The sequence below is a fragment of the Silurus aristotelis genome, assembly GCF_946808225.1.
Source record: "Silurus aristotelis genome assembly, chromosome: 8".
In the NCBI taxonomy this organism is placed as follows: domain Eukaryota; kingdom Metazoa; phylum Chordata; class Actinopteri; order Siluriformes; family Siluridae; genus Silurus; species Silurus aristotelis.
This window is the reverse complement of record NC_139581.1, coordinates 19,710,610-19,730,081: the sequence shown is the minus strand read 5'-3', so window position 1 is coordinate 19,730,081 and position 19,472 is coordinate 19,710,610. Positions and strand designations below refer to the sequence as shown.

The 19,472-nt window shown below is 38.9% G+C and overlaps 1 protein-coding gene across 1 annotated transcript; it reads left to right on the top strand.

The window, feature by feature from the left end:
- Positions 1-1,018: 1,018 nt before the first annotated feature.
- jam3a (junctional adhesion molecule 3a) lies at positions 1,019-17,652 on the top strand. Its single transcript, XM_083548709.1, has 9 exons — positions 1,019-1,307; positions 7,857-7,922; positions 8,015-8,128; positions 8,751-8,903; positions 10,855-11,057; positions 16,213-16,312; positions 16,543-16,672; positions 16,798-16,849; positions 16,943-17,652. The coding sequence occupies exons 1-9, from the start codon at positions 1,157-1,159 to the stop codon at positions 16,976-16,978; spliced, it is 1,005 nt and encodes a 334-aa protein (XP_083404835.1). The 5' UTR covers positions 1,019-1,156; the 3' UTR covers positions 16,979-17,652.
- Positions 17,653-19,472: the final 1,820 nt, after the last annotated feature.

Here is a 19,472-nt window from a genome sequence, read left to right as displayed (position 1 = left end):
AGAGAATCCCCAAAACTGCAGGTCTTATGGATCTTTCCAGTGTAAAATGGTTAGTACCTAGAAAAAGTATTTAAAGAAAGCACATCTGTCCGGGGGCATCTGTAACAGTGGCATTGGTACCCAAAGCTCACAAATGCTCATGGGGAGTAAATTTTGATCCAACCCTACAGAAAAGCTACTGTACCCCAAAGCTCTAAAAAAAAAAAAGAAAAGAGATAAAGCTGGTAGATAGAAAGCTGTCAAATGCAGCACAGATTGCTGTGTATGGATCTGCATTCCTGTAGACCAGTTCCCATACTGACTCCTATCCACCACTAAAAGCTTCTACAATAAACACATGAGCATTAGAACTGAAACATGGAGCGATAGAAGAAAGTGGCCTGGTCTGATAAATCACATTTTCTTTTACGTTCAGGTGCATGTGTGCCACTTCCCTAGGGAAGACATGGATTCACTGTGGGAAAAAGGCAAGCTGGTGGAGGCAGTGTTATCTGTGGGTTATCTGTGGGTTAAATCTGGGGTCCTGGCGTTCATTTCTGACTATCTGTACTATCTACCTAAACATTTATACTGGCCAAGTACATTTGATCACAAACGTATTCCCAGACACCACAGGTGGAATCCATGCTTGGATGGGTCACAGTTGTTTTGGTGACACCTACACATTATTATGGCTGATATAATTCAGAGTGCACATTGTATTATATGTGATTTGGTTTTTCTTTTTAAATTCAGTCATGGCTTTAAACTATGGTCTATATCCTTGAAATGCACAATGCTGCTTTATGAGCTTATTGGTCCACTATAGATGGTGAAAAAGTCATTACTTAGTCATTAATCAATTCCACCTCCGCCTATAGAGAGGGTCCACACGCATGGACGAGCAGCAATGCGCAGTGTAGGAAAACCTTTTAATTGTATTTCCATGCTTCACCGCTAGAGGAAAATTCACATTACATTAATGATGGGTTATCTCCGTGACGTCACTGTACTCAGTTAAAAGTTTACTCACTAACCAGAGACACCTTTTAGAGGCGACGCTTTTTTTTTTTTATACGCGGGAACGCGCTGGGACGCACAGCATCGCACGGGAGCGCGCAGCGCGTAGACAGAAGTGGACTCGCGACGACCTCGGCACGAGCGCGCACTTGTCGCCATGGCAACTGAGCGGCGGCGGCGGCAGCAGCAGCAGCATCCCTTCCCGTTCGTCCAGCGAGCGCGCGGACAGCTGAACTCGGCTAAACGTGCCTCCAAAATGGCGCCGGGACGTCAAACATTTGGAACGGTGCTGCTCTTCTTTTCGCTTTGTAAGTACGGTTTCTTTCTTATTGTCGTGTCGATGAAACCCTTCTGGTGAAGGGAAAGGTGGGGGTTTTAATGGAGGGCGTTTGAAATGTGGACGTTTACCGAATTGAGCTGGAGGGAGATAGAGGCTAAGGCAGGCTTACATTATCAATAGCTATAACGATCCTCATTTTTTAACTGGATCTTTATTATCACATTGAGTGAAAAGAGACAGATGTATGTGTGTTATAAATGCTTGCTATAAACGTGAGTCTTATAAAAAGAATAAAATAAAACCTGCCTGAAATTTGACCCTGAGCCCATGCTCATGAGGGAGCAGTAACATTACACTGCTCCCTATACATGTACATTGCACATATAGGTGTCTTTCTGGGTGAGGGGTTAAATACAGAATAAAGATTCATCTTTTTTTTTTTTTGCTGTCACAAGAAGATTCAACTTTAAACCACCTGAAAAAAAGGTGTAGGCTTTATTTAAGTAGTGATAATAAATCAAATTGTAATGATAAGCACATATTATTCATGTCATGCTCCAGTTCTTTTCATGCTGAAGGGACCGCTTGGCATGGTGTGTGTGTGTGTGTGTGTGTGTGTGTGTGTGTGTGTTGAATAACAATCTGTTCTACTAGAGCCCTAGTGTTTTTTTGAACATTTTGTTGGGTTTTTCTGTCCCGTTGCATCTGTTTACTTTTTCCACATTGTCCAAAAAAAGTCTTGGAAATGTTTAGGTTTATGTCTTAAGAGACTGCGAGAGATGTGAAAATATGCGCCATCGGCCGTTTAATGTCGTTTCTCAGCTTATGAAAACCAGAGAAGCTCTGTGCATCCAACATAGCCCCCCCTCACCCCCCATGTGGAATGCATAACACTAAAGCTCAAGGGTATTAGTCTACATTTCAGTGGAAAAGGTTGTGTGAATTGTTCCAAACTTTATACGGTTACATTTATCGTCGGAAAATCGCCATCGAATCGTTAAAGTATTAGCGTCGACCTGGTTCCCGTTAGGTTCTGACCTTTTGTCTTTCTTTTCTGAAAGCTTTTTTTCCCCCTCTTCTGTAAAGAACACGCTGTAGTAATCCGTCTTTAAGGTGGATGTGTGAGACTTACACAGATGTGAAGGACAAGCATGAGAACGCCAATACAAGGCTTTTTGAAAGGACATTATGTGGTGTGTATCGTGTGGCCTTTCTAGCGGTTCGGTGTCAGCAGCGGATGTAAAAATAGCCCAGGATGCATGGCTGATGGGAAAGTCCAGCAAACGTCAGCTGGGGCCTTTGAGTTCCATCCGTCACTGCTGGAACAACACGATTGTTTGTCTTGGCCTGCCATGGACTTGGTCCTTAGAGCAATGTTGGTTTTTGAAAAGGCAGCAGAACATCTTTATATTAAGAGGAACAAAGGGGTGGGACACAAAGCCATGACACTATAAGTGTTCATATGAGGCACATGATGTGTGTGTGCTATTATATGGAAATAACCAACAGCAGGGTGGTGTGATGCCATCGAATGAAATCAACTTATAGTTTATTCAAGATTATTTTCCATTTATTCCACCATTTTTTATTTTTTTTTGGTGAACGATAAACACATCATATCCTTTTTTAAACCATTTATACTGGGGTTTAATGTTAAGAAACATCAGCATAACAATTGAATCCCTGTTATCCATTGTAATTGTCAAAAGTTTGTATCACCTAGTCTTTTTATTCGTTTTTCGAGACACATGCATGTGTCTTTTGTTTATATGCAACAAACTCGGAAAAAGGACAGCGAATGACTGTAAGAAATTTCTTTAGACAAAGGAGTCAAAATGTGACGTTTTTGGCTCTAACAGAAGAACTTATGTAAGGCAGAGAACAGGAGAGATGATGTTAGCAGACTGCCTCACACTCTTGGAGGGGAACGCTTAATGGTTTGGGGTTGTTTTGGAACAGGGAATGTTGTACGCTTATTCCGGGTGGAAGGAATACTGAACCAACATGTCTTCCATTATTCCATCTGGACTACGCCTAATGGGAACCGACTTCACCATACAACAAGAAAATGATCTGAAGCTTACAGCCAAGCTCTGTATGTGTTATTTAGAGACGAAACAGTCGGCTGGAATGGTATTTATCATGGAATGACTTTCCCAGTCCTGTCAGCCCACCTAAAGCCTATTGAACTGCTCTAGGATGTACTGGATCGCAAGATCGGAAAGAAATATCCAGCTAGTGAAGGAGACATTTGGCACGATTTACAAGAGGCATGGCAAAGTGTTTCAGCTGAGTGTTTGGAGAAATGAACTGTCCAGATGCAGATAAAGTGTAACATCTGTACTTTCACATATTTGTTCAGTCAAAGTAAATCTTCATACTAAGGCTTCTGCTATCGATCATTTTAGTAGTCGAGTAGTCTAACGATTATTGATCACAAATGCTGAGCTTATAAAACTAGGAGCTACTAACCAAAAAAACTGTATAAGACTGCAGAAAGAACATTGCTTATAATCTTATACTCCAGTGCTCATGTTAGTTCTCACTCTCCAGTGTTCTGTACTGTTGAAAGATTTATGCTCAAACTCTTGATGTCACCCAAATGAGGATGGGTTCCCCTTTGAGTCTGGTTCCTCTCAAGGTTTCTTCCTCATAACATCTAAGGGAGTTTTTCCCTGCCACAGTCGCCATGGCTGCTCATCAGGGATAAATGCACACCATTCACCTTAACTGTTAATTTCTGTAAAGCTGCTTTGAGACAATGTCTGTTGTGAAAAGCGCCATAGAAATAAACTTGACTTGACTTGACTTGATTATTCCAGCGAGTAATCGAGTAATCGGATAAGCAGTACTTTTTTTTTTACTTCATTAAAGAGCAATAAAATAAGACAGATCTCTTCAAATGAATTTAAATTTGTTTTCCTTTTTAGAAAAATGCCCTTTATAATTGCTGAAATTGCATAAAAGAATATCGTTGAAAAATGCATCAAAATGCAAATACAGCGTGTTCAAAAAGTCCCCCCACAGTGGCTGCGTAGCTTCAGTAATTGGAAAATATTTGTTTAATGAAACTTATTTTCACTCAAGTATTTATTAAAGAAATCTCGCACAGTATCGCGATGCGGTATTTTTCATGTCTCCGGAAAAGACCGCACAGTATATAAATAAAAATATAAAAAATCTATTTCAAATTACTGTAAAAACCGTAACTGCACTGCACGGTGTTTTATTTGGTTTGCCTTGAAATGTCCCCAAACTTTCTGGCGTTTTTTTTTTGGCCTGAATCTTCCCCTCGCCCTTTTCCACTTTCCTCCATTTTTTTAAATTCTGCAGCACCTCCTGTGTTCCCTGTCCAGAGTGCTCGTGAGTTTAGCGGGCGGTGCGTCAGTAATAATGGTCGGTGGGAAACACAGTGCTCCGTGTTTAGTTAAATGGACTAAACGAAGAATGAAGGCAAACGAATTTGCCTCAAATAATTTTTGTAATATTACATTACCAATTAATTTTTTGCCTATAAACAAAATGAACATGCATGCGTCTCGAAAAACATAAAAGACTACCTGCTCTGTTTGCATATACAAAATGTTCCTGTTTTGAAGTTCTGACGCTCTGTGAAGTGTCACCATAGCGATCACTACACACTTCAAATGAAATCAGCATATGTGGAGTGTACAATTATGTCCTTTTGTACGTTGTTACCATAGAAACCAATATGTATTAAGGATAGAATTAATTAACATCCCTGATTTAAAATACCTTCAAAGCTGCTGTTAGAAAACGAATCAGCACCTCTGGACCAATTTTGGGAATGTTCAGTTTATTATTTTGTGAATAATAAAAATTGCAGTTTATTACAGATCCAGTAAAAGAGTTATTCTAGTAAATTAATTAACGTACTGTAAATTGTGTTATGTTAAACTAATCGATCACCCTGAGATGTCAGATGTCCATAAAACCATAAGTTGTGAATATTGTTTTGATTTCTGTAAAAGGTCAAAACAGGTTTGAGGCAAACAAGAACAATTTTCAAAGTAAAACACTGAAGCAATTTCTGAATTGTTTAGTTGAAAAAGTTATGTATAATAAAATATAGTTATCTTATGATTTATTTGGGTGTTTCCTTTGACTTGTCTTTATCACTTGAGTGTTTTCTTTATATATATATATATATATATATATATATATATATATATATATATATATATATATATATATATATATAGTTAAAGTAGATTCTATATAATAATTAACTCGAGTTTTAGAAGGTTCTTTGTTTTTTTTGTTTTTTATTTCAAATTTTTATTTAGGAATGGAAAACGTATATTTAAAAAAAAATCTGCATACACATATCTATATATCAATATACAACATGAATAACATTTAAAAGTTTACTTTTTGATATATTTAAACGAAATTGTTTACTACCATTTAAAAAAAAAAGTGAATGGACTTTTGCGTATGAATTGTGTTTTTCAAGCTGAATATTTCTTTAAAATTGTGTCACGAATATGTTAATGATCTACATTTTCCATCAGTCACTGCACCCTGATCAAGTCCCGTGTTTTGCACCTGAATTACATTCATTATGATTACCGTAGCATTTTATAAGAAGACCCCAGCGCACCGCTTCATTGCGTCTTGAATGGCTTTCACAATTGTCTTGTTCACGGTCATGTCTTGCTTTTCCTTAAATTCCAAGAAGAGCATGAAGCTACTATAAATGAGGGTCAATACATGTGAGGTTATCTATGTATGTACAGTATATAAATGAAGCTTATACCTAAATGGCTTAGTAAGGTGTTGAGCCATTAGTGCAATGGCCTAATCATCCTCTTACATCTATGCCTGTCTAAATCTTTAATGACTATTTAATAATCTTTTTAAATTCCAAACACTTCACTGTGAAACCAGTAGAAATAAATACACTAAACCTGATATCTGTGATGAAATAATGTATGCCTACTGTAAGCTTTGTAAGAGTGACCCAGTTAGACATCAGAATGATTTAGTGCCGTCCTCACACAGGTTGTTTCCTGGCTTTCATTTCATGTCTCACTTGTTAACCCATGATTGATGTACAGTATGAGAGCTGTAGGTCGCTGTATGCACTCTGTGTCGGTTTATGACTTTCAGCCTGAGTCTAAAAAACTAAAACGAAAGAAAATACAAGCAGTCTGTGTCATTTTAACCCGGATTCATACCAGAAAAGTTATGTAGTTTCTTTCATTCCCATTCAAAAAATAGCTTATGACAGGCTGTTGGACGGTTCAGAGGGTTACAGAGTAATGGAGTACTAGGAACTTAAGCTGCCGTATATCTGTCTGTATTTTTGTCATGGTTTGCATTGAACAAAACGAAACACGACTGAAGCGCAGACGTGTTCGCTGTCCTGAGGCCAGAGATAAAGATCAGGAGCTCGTTCATTACCAGTATAGAAGAAATAAATATTTTTTGACCTTCCCCAGTGTATCGATGTCTGTACTGAAATGTTACGTTCGAACATTCATCCACATATTTCATTTGTAAGATGACTATGATCCCTGGGCTTCTAACATGTCAGGAGTGGCCTCATTTCATAACCCAGGGGCTATGAAATGTGAACTGGCTCATAGAGTCTACCAGTTGGTAGTGTTTTAGGGGATTTGATTTGTTAGGTTGTGTTGTTAGTTATGCAGAGTATTTGAGTGAGTTTTGTTTGGAGCCATTACCTGTCCTGAAATGTATTTTATTTATTTTAAAGACAATGAGTTGGCTGGTTTGTTGAAGCTTGTGACCAATGAACAATGTTTTTCTACCACTGTGGCCATCAGTACTGACCAGTGTACGTCCTTCAGGATAATGTTGTTGCGACAACTCAGGGCAGACGCTCATCTACGGTTACTCCATACACCCCTGGCAGACTGATGCAGGTCAAACATGCACCTTATTGATATCACATATGAGTTGCCAACAGCTGATTATGGAGAGATACAATGATTCAACCAAACAATAGCCTACAATGATTCAACTAACCAAGCAGTAATAGCTACACCAACAGCATGGCTCAAGGGTTAAAGCTTTGGCCTACAGGAGTGTTTTAGAGTTCCATTTCCATGGAAAAGGGGTAAAGGGTAAATGTACACAGTGCAGGAAAAGTTATTCTTTTTGTTCCAGATTGCCTGTGAGTTCGCTGGTCTTCATTTTCTCAGCTTGCCACATGTCTAATAGCTATTAATGGCCAGGCAGACAGCAGTGCACCTGTTCAGCCAGAATGATAAACTGGTCCAGACGCTACCAGATAGAGAGCACGATCATCACTCTGCACTCTGAGGCATGGTAGCAGCTGATTTTCAACTCTTCCTAGCACAAGGCTTTCACTTTCGTCCCATCCAGACGCTGAGAATTCAAGCACATACTTCCCACTTCAAAGGATTTTATTAGGAGGGTTGTGGGTGGGAATGCTGCTCTTTGAATGGGTATTGGGTATGGGGGTAGAATGTAATACTGCCAATGGTGTCCAGTGTTTTGGGGTTATTTGGGTCTTTTTTTTTTTTTTCCACTGGTCAGTGTGAATTTATTTGTCTGTTGCATTTTCTAGGTTGTGTGACGTCTGGTGTAATTCTGCGAACTACAGACAAAGACGTGTGGGCGAATGAATTTGAGTGTAAGCGCTGAATATTTTAATGACTACACTAATCATTACAGTGATTTGTTCCTCGACAACTGTAGCAAATAATGTTTTTATTTCCTTAAAAGCAATCGAATTGAGCTGCTTGATCGAGTCCATATCTACAAGCAACCCCAGAATCGAATGGAAGAAAATAAAAAACGGAGCTCCCAGTTATGTATATTTCCAAAAGAAAATATCAGGTAACAGCCGACATACCAAATAAATCCACATATAAAATCCAACCCATGACCACATTTCACTATACTGGATATAATTAAACAGTCGCTATATACACTATATGAACAAAAGTATTGGGACGCCTGACATTCCCAGCCATATGTGGATCTTTCCCAAAGTCTTATCGCAAATCTGAAGGCACACAGTTGTATTGGATGCAGTAGCATGACAAAGCAAACTCCATGCTCAAAGCAAACTCTATGAAGATATGCTTTCAAAGGAATGGAGTGGAAGATCTTCTGCTAGAGAGCTCTGACCTCAACTCTATTGAACACCTTTGGGATGAATGTGAGCGCTGACTGCACCCCAGCCCTCCTTACCTCACCTATACCAGTGCCTGTCTTTAATAACCCCCCCTGTGTCAGAATGAACACAAATCTCCACAAGCACACTCCAAAACCTAGTGAAACATCGTCCCAGAAGTGTGGACGGAGTCTTAAGAGCAAATTGGGACTAAATGTGGAATGCAGTGTTTAAAAAAGCACATACCATACTTATGACCAGGTGTCCGCAAACTTTTGTCAATATAGTGTAGGTAATGGCACCAGCAGCAAAGAATAAAATGCAGTTTGCTTGCTGTGGCAGGTGATTTAGAGAACAGGGCTTTGCTGAGAGAACCTGCAAACCTGCTGATCCTGAACGTCAGCAGATCAGACAGTGCGATGTATCGATGCGAGGTGGTTGCCATTGATGACCAGAAATCCTTCGACGAAATCCTTATAAGTCTGGCTGTGAGAGGTACCTTTTTATATATATATATATATATATATATATATATATATATATATATACACAGTGAGGAAAATAAGTATTTGAACACCCTGCTATTTTGCAAGTTCTCCCACTTAGAAATCATAGAGGGGTCTGAAATTGTCATCGTAGGTGCATGTCCACTGTGAGAGACATAATCTAAAAAAAAAATCCAGAAATCACAATGTATGATTTTTTAACAATTTATTTTTATGATACAGCTGCAAATAAGTATTTGAACACCTGAGAAAGTCAATGTTAATATTTGGTACAGTAGCCTTTGTTTGCAATTACAGAGGACAAACGTTTCCTGTAGTTTTTCACCAGGTTTGCACACACTGCAGGAGGGATTTTGGCCCATTCCTCCACACAGATCTTCTCTAGATCAGTCAGGTTTCTGGCCTGTTTCTGGCCAGGTTTCTGTTTCTGGAGAAACACGGAGTTTGAGCTCCCTCTAAAGATTCTCTATTGGGTTTAGGTCTGGAGACTGGCTAGGCCACGCCAGAACCTTGATATGCTTCCTACAGAGCCACTCCTTGGTTATCCTGGCTGTGTGCTTCGGGTCATTGTCATGTTGGAAGACCCAGCCTCGACCCATCTTCAATGCTCTAACTGAGGGAAGGAGGTTGTTCCCCAAAATCTCGCAATACATGGCCCCGGTCATCCTCTCCTTAATACAGTGCAGTCGCCCTGTCCCATGTGCAGAAAAACACCCCCAAAGCATGATGCTACCACCCCCATGCTTCACAGTAGGGATGGTGTTCTTGGGATGGTACTCATCATTCTTCTTCCTCCAAACACGTTTAGTGGAATTATGACCCAAAAGTTCTATTTTGGTCTCATCTGACCACATGACTTTCTCCCATGACTCCACTGGATCATCCAAATGGTCATTGGTAAACTTAAGACGTGCCTGGACATGTGCTGGTTTAAGCAGGGGAACCTTCCATGCCATGCATGATTTCAAACCATGACGTCTTAGTGTATTACCAACAGTAACCTTGGAAACGGTGGTCCCAGCTCTTTTCAGGTCATTGACCAGCTCCTCCCATGTAGTTCTGGGCTGATTTCTCACCTTCCTTTGGATCATTGAGACCCCACGAGGTGAGATCTTGCATGGAGCCCCAGTCCGAGGGAGATTGACAGTCATGTGAAGCTTCTTCCATTTTCTAATGATTGCTCCAACAGTGGACCTTTTTTCACCAAGCTGCTTGGCAATTTCCCCGTAGCCCTTTCCAGCCTTGTGGAGGTGTACAATTTTGTCTCTAGTGTCTTTGGACAGCTCTTTGGTCTTGGCCATGTTAGTAGTTGGATTCTTACTGATTGTATGGGGTGAGCAGGTGTCTTTATGCAGCTAACGACCTCAAACAGGTGCATCTAATTTAGGATAATAAATGTAGTGGAGGTGGACATTTTAAATGCAGACTAACAGGTCTTTGAGGGTCAGAATTCTAGCTGATAGACAGGTGTTCAAATACTTATTTGCAGCTGTATCATACAAATAAATAGTTTAAAAATCATATATTGTGATTTCTGGATTTTTTTTTTTTAGATTATGTCTCTCACAGTGGACATGCACCTACGATGACAATTTCAGACCCCTCCATGATTTCTAAGTTGGAGAACTTGCAAAAGAGCAGGTTATATATATATATATATATATATATATATATATATATATATATATATATATATATATATATATATATATATATATATATATATATATATACATATATATATATATATATATATATATATATATATATATATGTATATATATATATATATATTTCTAATATATATATATATATATATTTCTAATATATATATATATATATATATATATATATATATATATATATTAGAAATTCTGCATAATATTTTATGCTGCCTGTGCGATGTATAAGATTCTACTGTGATTTTGTTTGGTTTACAGTAAAGCCAGTGGTGCCGCGGTGCAGTGTCCCAAATTCTGTCACCGCAGGCTCTTCTACAGAGTTACGGTGCATGGAGAGCGAGGGTTACCCTCTTTCTCACTATCAGTGGTTTCGCAACAACGAGGAGCTGCCTGAGGATCCCAAAACCAGTGTCCGCTTTTACAACTCCTCATACATCATGAATGCTGAGACTGGGTCTCTGGTAAGCACAGACAGGTGAACATGTTGTAACTGCTCTTTATGTTGTTTACTAAATGAAATACTTGAATTTGTTTGAAGAGAGTGCAATACATGTTTCATTATGTCTTAACTGTGCTTAAATTCAAGCGCCCCTCTAAACTTTAATGACAGTAATGAGCAACAAATGCCCAATATTACTACACACAGTGACTCTATGGCCTTTTTGCATTATCATGCAACAGGTGATCATTTAAAGCCAATGATAACAGTGATTTGGGAGTTTCTAGAACCAGCACGCTCGGCACCAATTGCAATTCCACATTCAAAGGCACAGGGTGTGTCTAAAACCGAAGGCGGCTGCAATGCTGCCTATGCTGTCTCATGATTCAGTGATTTTATGGGCCACTTTCTGATAGCTATCAAGATTTCAGTTATGTAATAAACATACAAGCCTCAAGGGCATCATGTCTCTCAATGTTACCAAATAATGTCCCAGAAAACATCATACATGTTCTCTGACTACAACAAGGATTTTTCATAAGAAATAACATGATATATATATATATATATATACTTATACTTAGATATATTTTAGAGTAGTCAGTGTGCAGCTTGTATAGCAGTATAGATTTACTGTAATCTAAAAATAACTTAACATACAGCCATTATTGTCTAAATACCTGGCAACAAAAGTGAGTACACCCTAAGTGAACATGTCGAAACTGTGTTCAAAGTGTCAATATTTCGTGTAAGCACCACTGATATCCAGCACTGCCTTAATCCACCTGGGCATGGAATTCACCAGAGCTGCACAGGTTGTTGCTGGGATCCTCTTCCACTCCTCCATAATGACATCACAGAGCTGCTGGATGTTAGACACATGGTGCTTCTCTACTTTCCCCTTGAGGATGCTCCACAGGTGCTCAATAGGGTTCAGGTCTGAAAACATACTTGTCCACTCAATCACCTTCACCTTCAACTTCCTCAGCAAGGCAGTTGTCATCTTGGCGGTGTGTTTGAGGTTGTTATTATGTTGGAAAACTGCTGTTCGGCCCAGATTCTGAAGAGAGGGCCTCATGTTCTGCTTCAGAATGTCACAGTACATGTTGGAATCCATGTTTCAGTCAATGAAAAGCAGCTTCCCAGTACCAGCAGCACTCATGCAGCCCCAGACTGTGATGCTACCACCAACATGCACCACACAATTTTCTTCTCACCAGGTCGTTGCCACAAATGCTGAACACCAAATGAGCCGAACAAGTTTATGTTCACCATCATCAGACTACAGGACATGGTTCTAATTGGTAATTCATGCTCTTAGACAGGTTGTTTCCAGCAAAATGTTCGCAGACTTTTTGTGATCCAAGTTCAGAACAGGCTTCCTTTTGGGACGACGGCCCTGAAAACCAACTTGCTGCAGTGTGTGGCGTATGGTCTGATTAATGACAAGCAGACCTTTAACTTCTGCAACCTCTAAAGCAATGCTGCAGCACTCAATCTATTCAATCTATTTTTTGAAGCAGCTTCTGCACCTGATGCACAGCAGAGGACTTAACTTCTTTGATGGACCCTTGTGAGGCCTGTTCCGAGTGGAACCCCTCCTGGAAAACCTCTGCATGACCCTGGCCAGTGTACTGTAACTCAGTTTCAGGGTGTTACTGATCTTCTTATAACCTAGGCAATCTTTGTGGAGAGCAAAAATTCAAATTTCCAAATCCTCAGAGTTCTTTGCCATGAGGTGCCATGTTGAACATCCAGTGGTCAGTATTAGAAAGGTTTATGCAAAGCACCAAATTGTAACTGCTCTAATACAAGATACACACAATTGTATGGTCCTGTCAAGCAGACAAAACATAAACATGAACATGATTAATAGGACGTGTGGCTTTGCATGGTTACATGACATAAAGCTGTTATCAATTAGGGTGTACTCACTTTTGTTGGCAGGCATTTTGACATTAATGGCTGTATGTTGAGTTATTTTCAGAGGACAGTAAATCTGTACTGATCTATAAATATATATACTGCTATACTAATATATACTGCAAATATATACTGCTGCACATTGACTACTCTAAAATATATCTAAGTATCATTTCTACAGTATTGTCCCTTAAGAAGATATACTACAATGGTTTCTGAAATGTAAGGAGTGTACTCACTTTTATGAGATACTGTATACAGTGGTACCTCGACATAGGAGTGCCCTAACATACGGGTTTTTTGAAATACGAGCGGTCACTCGGTCGATTTTTTGCTTTGATACACGAGCAAAAACTTGAGATACGAGCTCGAGACGCCGCTGCTAGATGGCGAATCGAAGACAGAAAGCGAAGATTGTGACGAAAATTAAGATAAGCAAAGAAGAAAAAGCAAAAATTTCAAAGTTTAGGGATACGTAGTGTGCAGGAGTGATAGTAAAAAACGAGTTTTCCCTCAGCTTATCGCCTCTACCACCGACCCCAATATTCCTAACGTTCCTGGACATTCAGTCCTGCTGCAGATTCACACAAATTTTAAAATAATCCGCAACTTGCTGTTAGTTAGGTTCCAAATGAGAACCCGCAAATTATCAGGGGTTGACTGTATATATATATATATATATATATATATATATATATATATATATATATATATATATATATATATATATATATATATATATATATATATATAAATATACAAATATACAATAAATGTATTATGGGAGTGCAACGGTGCAATATATATTACAATAAAACTGTATACGGTGCAAATATATATATACAGTGGGTACGGAAAGTATTCAGACCCACTTAAATTTTTCACTCTTTGTTATATTGCAGCCATTTGCTAAAATCATTTAAGTTCATTCTTCTTCCTCATGAATGTACACACAGCTCCCCATACTGACAGAAAAACACAGAATTGTTGACCTTTTTGCAGATTTATTAAAAAAGAAAAACTGAAATATCACATGGTCCTAAGTATTCAGACCCTTTGCTGTGACACTCATATATTTAACTCAGGTGCTCTCCATTTCTTCTGATCATCCTTGAGATGGTTCTACACCTTCATTTGAGTCCAGAAATTTTTGATTATACTGATTGGACTTGATTGGGAAAGCCACACACCTGTTTATATAAGACCTTACAGATCACAATGCATGTCAGAGCAAATGAGAATCATTAAGGTCAAAGGAACTGCCTGAAGAGCTCAGAGACAGAATTGTGGCAAGGCACAGATCTGGTCAAGGTTCCAAAAAAATTTCTGCTGCACTTAAGGTTCCTAAGAGCACAGTGGCCTCCATAATCTTTAAATGGAAGACGTTTGGGACGACCAGAACCATTCCTAGAGCTGGCCGACCGGCCAAACTGAGCTATCGGGGGAGAAGAGCCTTGGTGAGAGAGGTAAAGAAGAACCCGAAGATCACTGTGGCTGAGCTCCAGAGATGCAGTCGGGAGATGGGAGAAAGTTGTAGAAAGTCAACCATCACTGCAGCCCTTCACCAGTGGGGCTTTATAGCAGAGTGGCCCGATGGAAGCCTCGCCTCAGTGCAGGACACATGAAAACCCGCATGGAGTTCTCCAAGATGGTGAGAAATAAGATTCTCTGGTCTGATGAGACCAAGATAGAACTTTTTGGCCTTAATTCTAAGCGGTATGTGTGGAGAAAACCAGGCACTGCACATCACCTGTTCAGTACAGTCTCAACAGTGAAGCATGGTGGTGGCAGCATCATGCTGTGGGGGTGTTTTTCAGCTGCAGGGACAGGACGACTGGTTGCAATCAAGGGAAAGATGAATGCGGCCAAGCACAGGGATATCCTGGACGAAAACCTTCTCCAGAGTGCTTTGGACCTCAGACTGGGCCGAAGGTTTACCTTCCAACAAGACAATGACCCTAAGCACACAGCTAAAATAACGAAGGAGTGGCTTCACAACAACTCTGTGACTGTTCTTGAATGGCCCAGCCAGAGCAATGACTTAAACCCAATTGAGCATCTCTGGAGAGACCTAAAAATAGCTGTCCGCCAACGTTTACCGTCCAACCTGACAGAACTGGAGAGGATCTGCAAGGAGGAATGGCAGAGGATCCCCAAATCCAGGTGTGAAAGACTTGTTGCATCTTTCCCAAAAAGACTCCTGGCTGTATTAGATCAAAAGGGGGCTTCTACTAAATACTGAGCAAAGGGTCTGAATACTTAGGACCATGTGATATTTCAGTTTTTCTTTTTTAATAAATCTGCAACAGTGTCAACAATTCTGTGTTTTTCTGCCAATATGGGGTGCTATGTGTACATTCATGAGGAAAAGAAATGAACTTAAATGATTTTAGCAAATGGCTGCAAAATAAAAAAGAGTGAAAAATTTAAGGGGGTCTGAATACTTTCCATACCCACTGTGTATATATATATATATATATATATATATATATATATATATATATATATATATATATATATATATATATAATTCATTATAAATATATAAATAATTCTACAACCATACATTCTACTAGATACATACATACATACATACTAGACGTTATGACCGTCGTTTCAGTGGCACAAAAAAATTTTTAAACCAAAGACTAAAATCGTAGCAATATGAGAACAAATTCATAAGAAAGACGTTGTCATCTTGTTCAACTTCTTCAGGCTCTATTTCTTTGATCATCATCCTCATAGTCTCTTGAGGAACAACATCTCCTGCAACCATTGGTATCCTTGGAGTTTCCCACTGGTTGCCATTTCAGACATTTCCTTAATGTCTGTCTAATTATTCTTCTAAATAAATTAAGTTTCCTACATAACTGCTGAAGTGTCTGTTTACTAATTATAACTTTGTGCTGATGCAGCAAAAGACAAAGAATATTGAATAAGAACGAAACAATTCTGTGATTTTCCTCAAAATATTTTTTCTCAAAATATTGCCACTTCATTCTCGTATTGCTAGGACTTTATTCTCAAAATATTTTGTCTTTATTCTGAAACGACCGGCATTATTTCCGTCATTTTTACTTTATTCTCAAAATGTTTAGACTTTTAATTTCGCGTTGCTCTGACTTAAAAAAATTTTTGAACGTGGCACAAAACCGGCGTCGTAAAAAAGTGATTATGTACGCTAGGGTTTTTCTTGACCAGCAGTGACCTCTCCTGGCGTAAGTATTAAAGTATCTGTGCATCATTCCTTTCAGAATTTCCGAACAGCGAGGAAAGAAGATGCAGGGAAATATCACTGCCAGGCCAGAAACGACGCTGGCTCCGCAAAATGCGCACCACAGCTTATGGAAGTGTGTACGTACCGGCTTTTAGCAAGAAGACAAAATATTATAAGTGCCAGCGCCCAGATTTCCTGTCTGAACACATTTAATAAAATGACATGCAAAGATTAGTACACTCACTCTCTCTCTCTCTCTCTCTCTCTCTCTCTCTCTCTCTCTCTCTCTCTCTCTCTCTCTCATTCTTTCTCTCTCTCACTCTCTCTCTCTCTCATTTTCTCATTCTCTCTCTCTCTCACTTTCCAGATGATTTTGACATCTGGATGTTGCTCTTAAAGATTGTCGCTGGAGTGATCGCATTCATCCTTATAATAGTGGGCCTCTGTCAGGCTCAAAAACACAGCGAGTGTTTCTGCAGGGACCGTACAGAAAACGAGTAAGTACAAAATCTGTGGGAAGTGTTGAAAAGGTCTGCGCAGTGGAATACCAGCAGAATACAAATAACACAATGTCCCTTTTATGGAATAATGAGACTCTAAAGCACTACACTGTTTCTTTCAGTTATAAAGTTCCTCAGTATGACAGTGGAAGGGACTGTGTCAGTGTAGATGAGGTGAGCGTAAACAAAACTTCACAGCCAGATTGTTCGCAGTCAGGGTATTTAGGTGCAACACGATGGTAATAATTCACACGTTTTGTTTCACAGGGGCATTTCCGGCACAAATCCTCGTTTGTCATATGACCAGGAAATGTTCGGAGATCCACGAGGGACACAGCCGTGCCACCACTACCGCAACGTGACAGCTCTCACAATGTGAATTTTCTTCAAAGGTGCATAAAAACATGGTGTTCTTTGCCAAAGCAAACATTGCAGTATTTTACAGACGTATTACGAAATCTTTGGGGAAGTTTTATTCTTCATATTCATTCGTTGAACACTTTCTTAAAGGCAACATAAGGAAGATTTTATTTTATTTTTTTATGTTAAAGATTTTTTTTTTTTTTTTTGGTAACAATTTCCAGATCCAGAATCTGGGATGTGGGACATGTGTACATTGTTCAGGATTGTGCGAATTTGTATTGTTACAAAATGTGAACAAGAAAGTGCATCTTTATTATGATGTGTATAATCACACAGAGCAGCACATGACGGGGGGGGGTCGTCCAACTCCGGTCTAAGCTGGTGCGTGTGCGCCTGCCACGCACCTCTGTTTTAGAAATGTGATGTCGTGGCAGTGTTTTAGTGCAAGTTACGTACGTTGTGAAAGTACAGTGTAAAGTTTTAAACGACTTAGTTTCAGCGTTCAATGGAAAGTGTTGTGCTAAAAGACGAACTTCTGGTTTCTCTTTGTTTTATATTCATGTTTAAATAACAGATATATATATATATATATATATATATATATATATATATATATATATATATACACACACACACACACACACACACACACACACACACACACACACACACACACACACACACACACACATGGTTTCTCTTTCTCTAAGTGACCTTCTGTCATTTTTTGGCCAGATTGTCCAGCTTTGTGTTCGTGGTTTAGTCTGTTTGGGGTATTCGGTTTGTAGCACCGTCAAATGGAATTGCTGCGAAGATCGTGGGTCAAGACCAATATTGTAACAAAAATAATGATGACTTTTACAATTCGACACTGTTTGGAAAGTTCTTCTCTTTTGCCCTTTCAGATGTAATAGGATTAGCTCATTATCCCGTCGTCCAAAACCTCTCCCAGATGCCATCTCATCCAATGGCTTTCTATTCCGAAGAAGCCGTACTTTGACTGTTAAATATTTAAAACGTCTTACAAGTTTTGACAAACTGTCTTCCTTGCTGGCATGTCCCACTGTCTAACCGGGCAGCATGAATGACTGTTAATAAGAATGCTGTGAAAATGCACCGTGAAAAAGAAACGTTTTTTTTTTTTTTAGGTGAGCTTCAGAGCAGTGCAGTGGGGTCGTCTCTTCTATTAGAAACGAAATATATTTACTCCAAATTGACTGTAGCGGGAATGTAAAGGTTTGATTCGAATAATCTCGGGGCTTTATATCGAGAGATGTTTGATTATGCATGGCTAAGCAGAACCTGTGCAAGACGAATTACTCAAAAGACGCTTACAGCGATTTAATGAAAATGATAAATGTATATACAGTATTTAGCCTCACCACAACTGCCTGTTTGATACAGAAATATTTTAGCGTATCCTATACAAGGAAGAGTTCCCGAGTCTATTCCTTCCCCCTTTATTACTGTGTGCTGGTTCTTTGTCAGTGTCGGTGTAGTCGTGTTTGCTGCTTAACACATATACGGTGCATTTTGTCGACTTTAATTCCATTTCTATTCCACAAATATCAATAATAATGATTCTATTGATAAATTCTATGGATTCAGATTTCAAATACAGATTTACACTATATAGACCAAAGTTTGTGGACACCATGTGCTTTTTGAACATCCTATTCCACATTTACACAGTTGCTGTGTTGTAATAACCTCCACTCTTTTTAAAAGATGTTTCACTAGATTGTAGGTTGAGAAGTCCCGAGGTGCAGTCAGCTTTTCAATTTATCCCAAAGGTTTGCAATAGGGTGGAGGTCAGAGCTCTATAGCAGGCCAATTAAGATCTTTTTACGCCATCCCATGCAAACCGTATCTTTGTGCACAGGAGCATTGTCATGCTGGAACAGTTTTTTCTTACAGAGAGCAGGGAATTTTAATGCTTCCACATCCAAAGGCAATATAATGTGCCTGCAACTACAACTTCAGCTGGAAAAGTCAGGTGTCTCAATACTTTTGTCAATATCGTGTATTTTGTTTATTTGAAATTAATGTTAGATATCTATATAGCTTTATACATCACAAACACATTATATATATATATATATATATATATATATATATATATATATATATATATATATATATATATATAAAATATCTGACATTCCAAGTATATTGAAATGTTTTATGTGCATCATTTACATGACTGAACGGCAGGTTCACCCGTCGCCTGTTGTTTTATGTGGTGTTGGTGTTATGTACTTCTTATGTAAAGTTTGAACAGCATTAAACCGGTGTAAAGTTATGAAGTATTTATTTTCTGTAAAGTAGATGCCAACATTACTCAGGAGTTTAAAAGAATTGACAATTTCTGTATATTGTTAGAGTTTTATCGATTTTATTTAATAAAGATTTTGTTATACAACGTATTGCAGCC

Excerpts from the sequence above, each read along its gene's own strand:
- jam3a (XM_083548709.1), top strand. The coding sequence starts at position 1,157 with ATGGCAACTGAGCGGCGGCGGCGGCAGCAGCAGCAGCATCCCTTCCCG. Across the intron at positions 8,904-10,854 it reads TATAAGTCTGGCTGTGAGAG|TAAAGCCAGTGGTGCCGCGG; the intron begins GTACCTTTTTAT and ends TTTGGTTTACAG. Across the intron at positions 16,850-16,942 it reads ACTGTGTCAGTGTAGATGAG|GGGCATTTCCGGCACAAATC; the intron begins GTGAGCGTAAAC and ends TTTGTTTCACAG.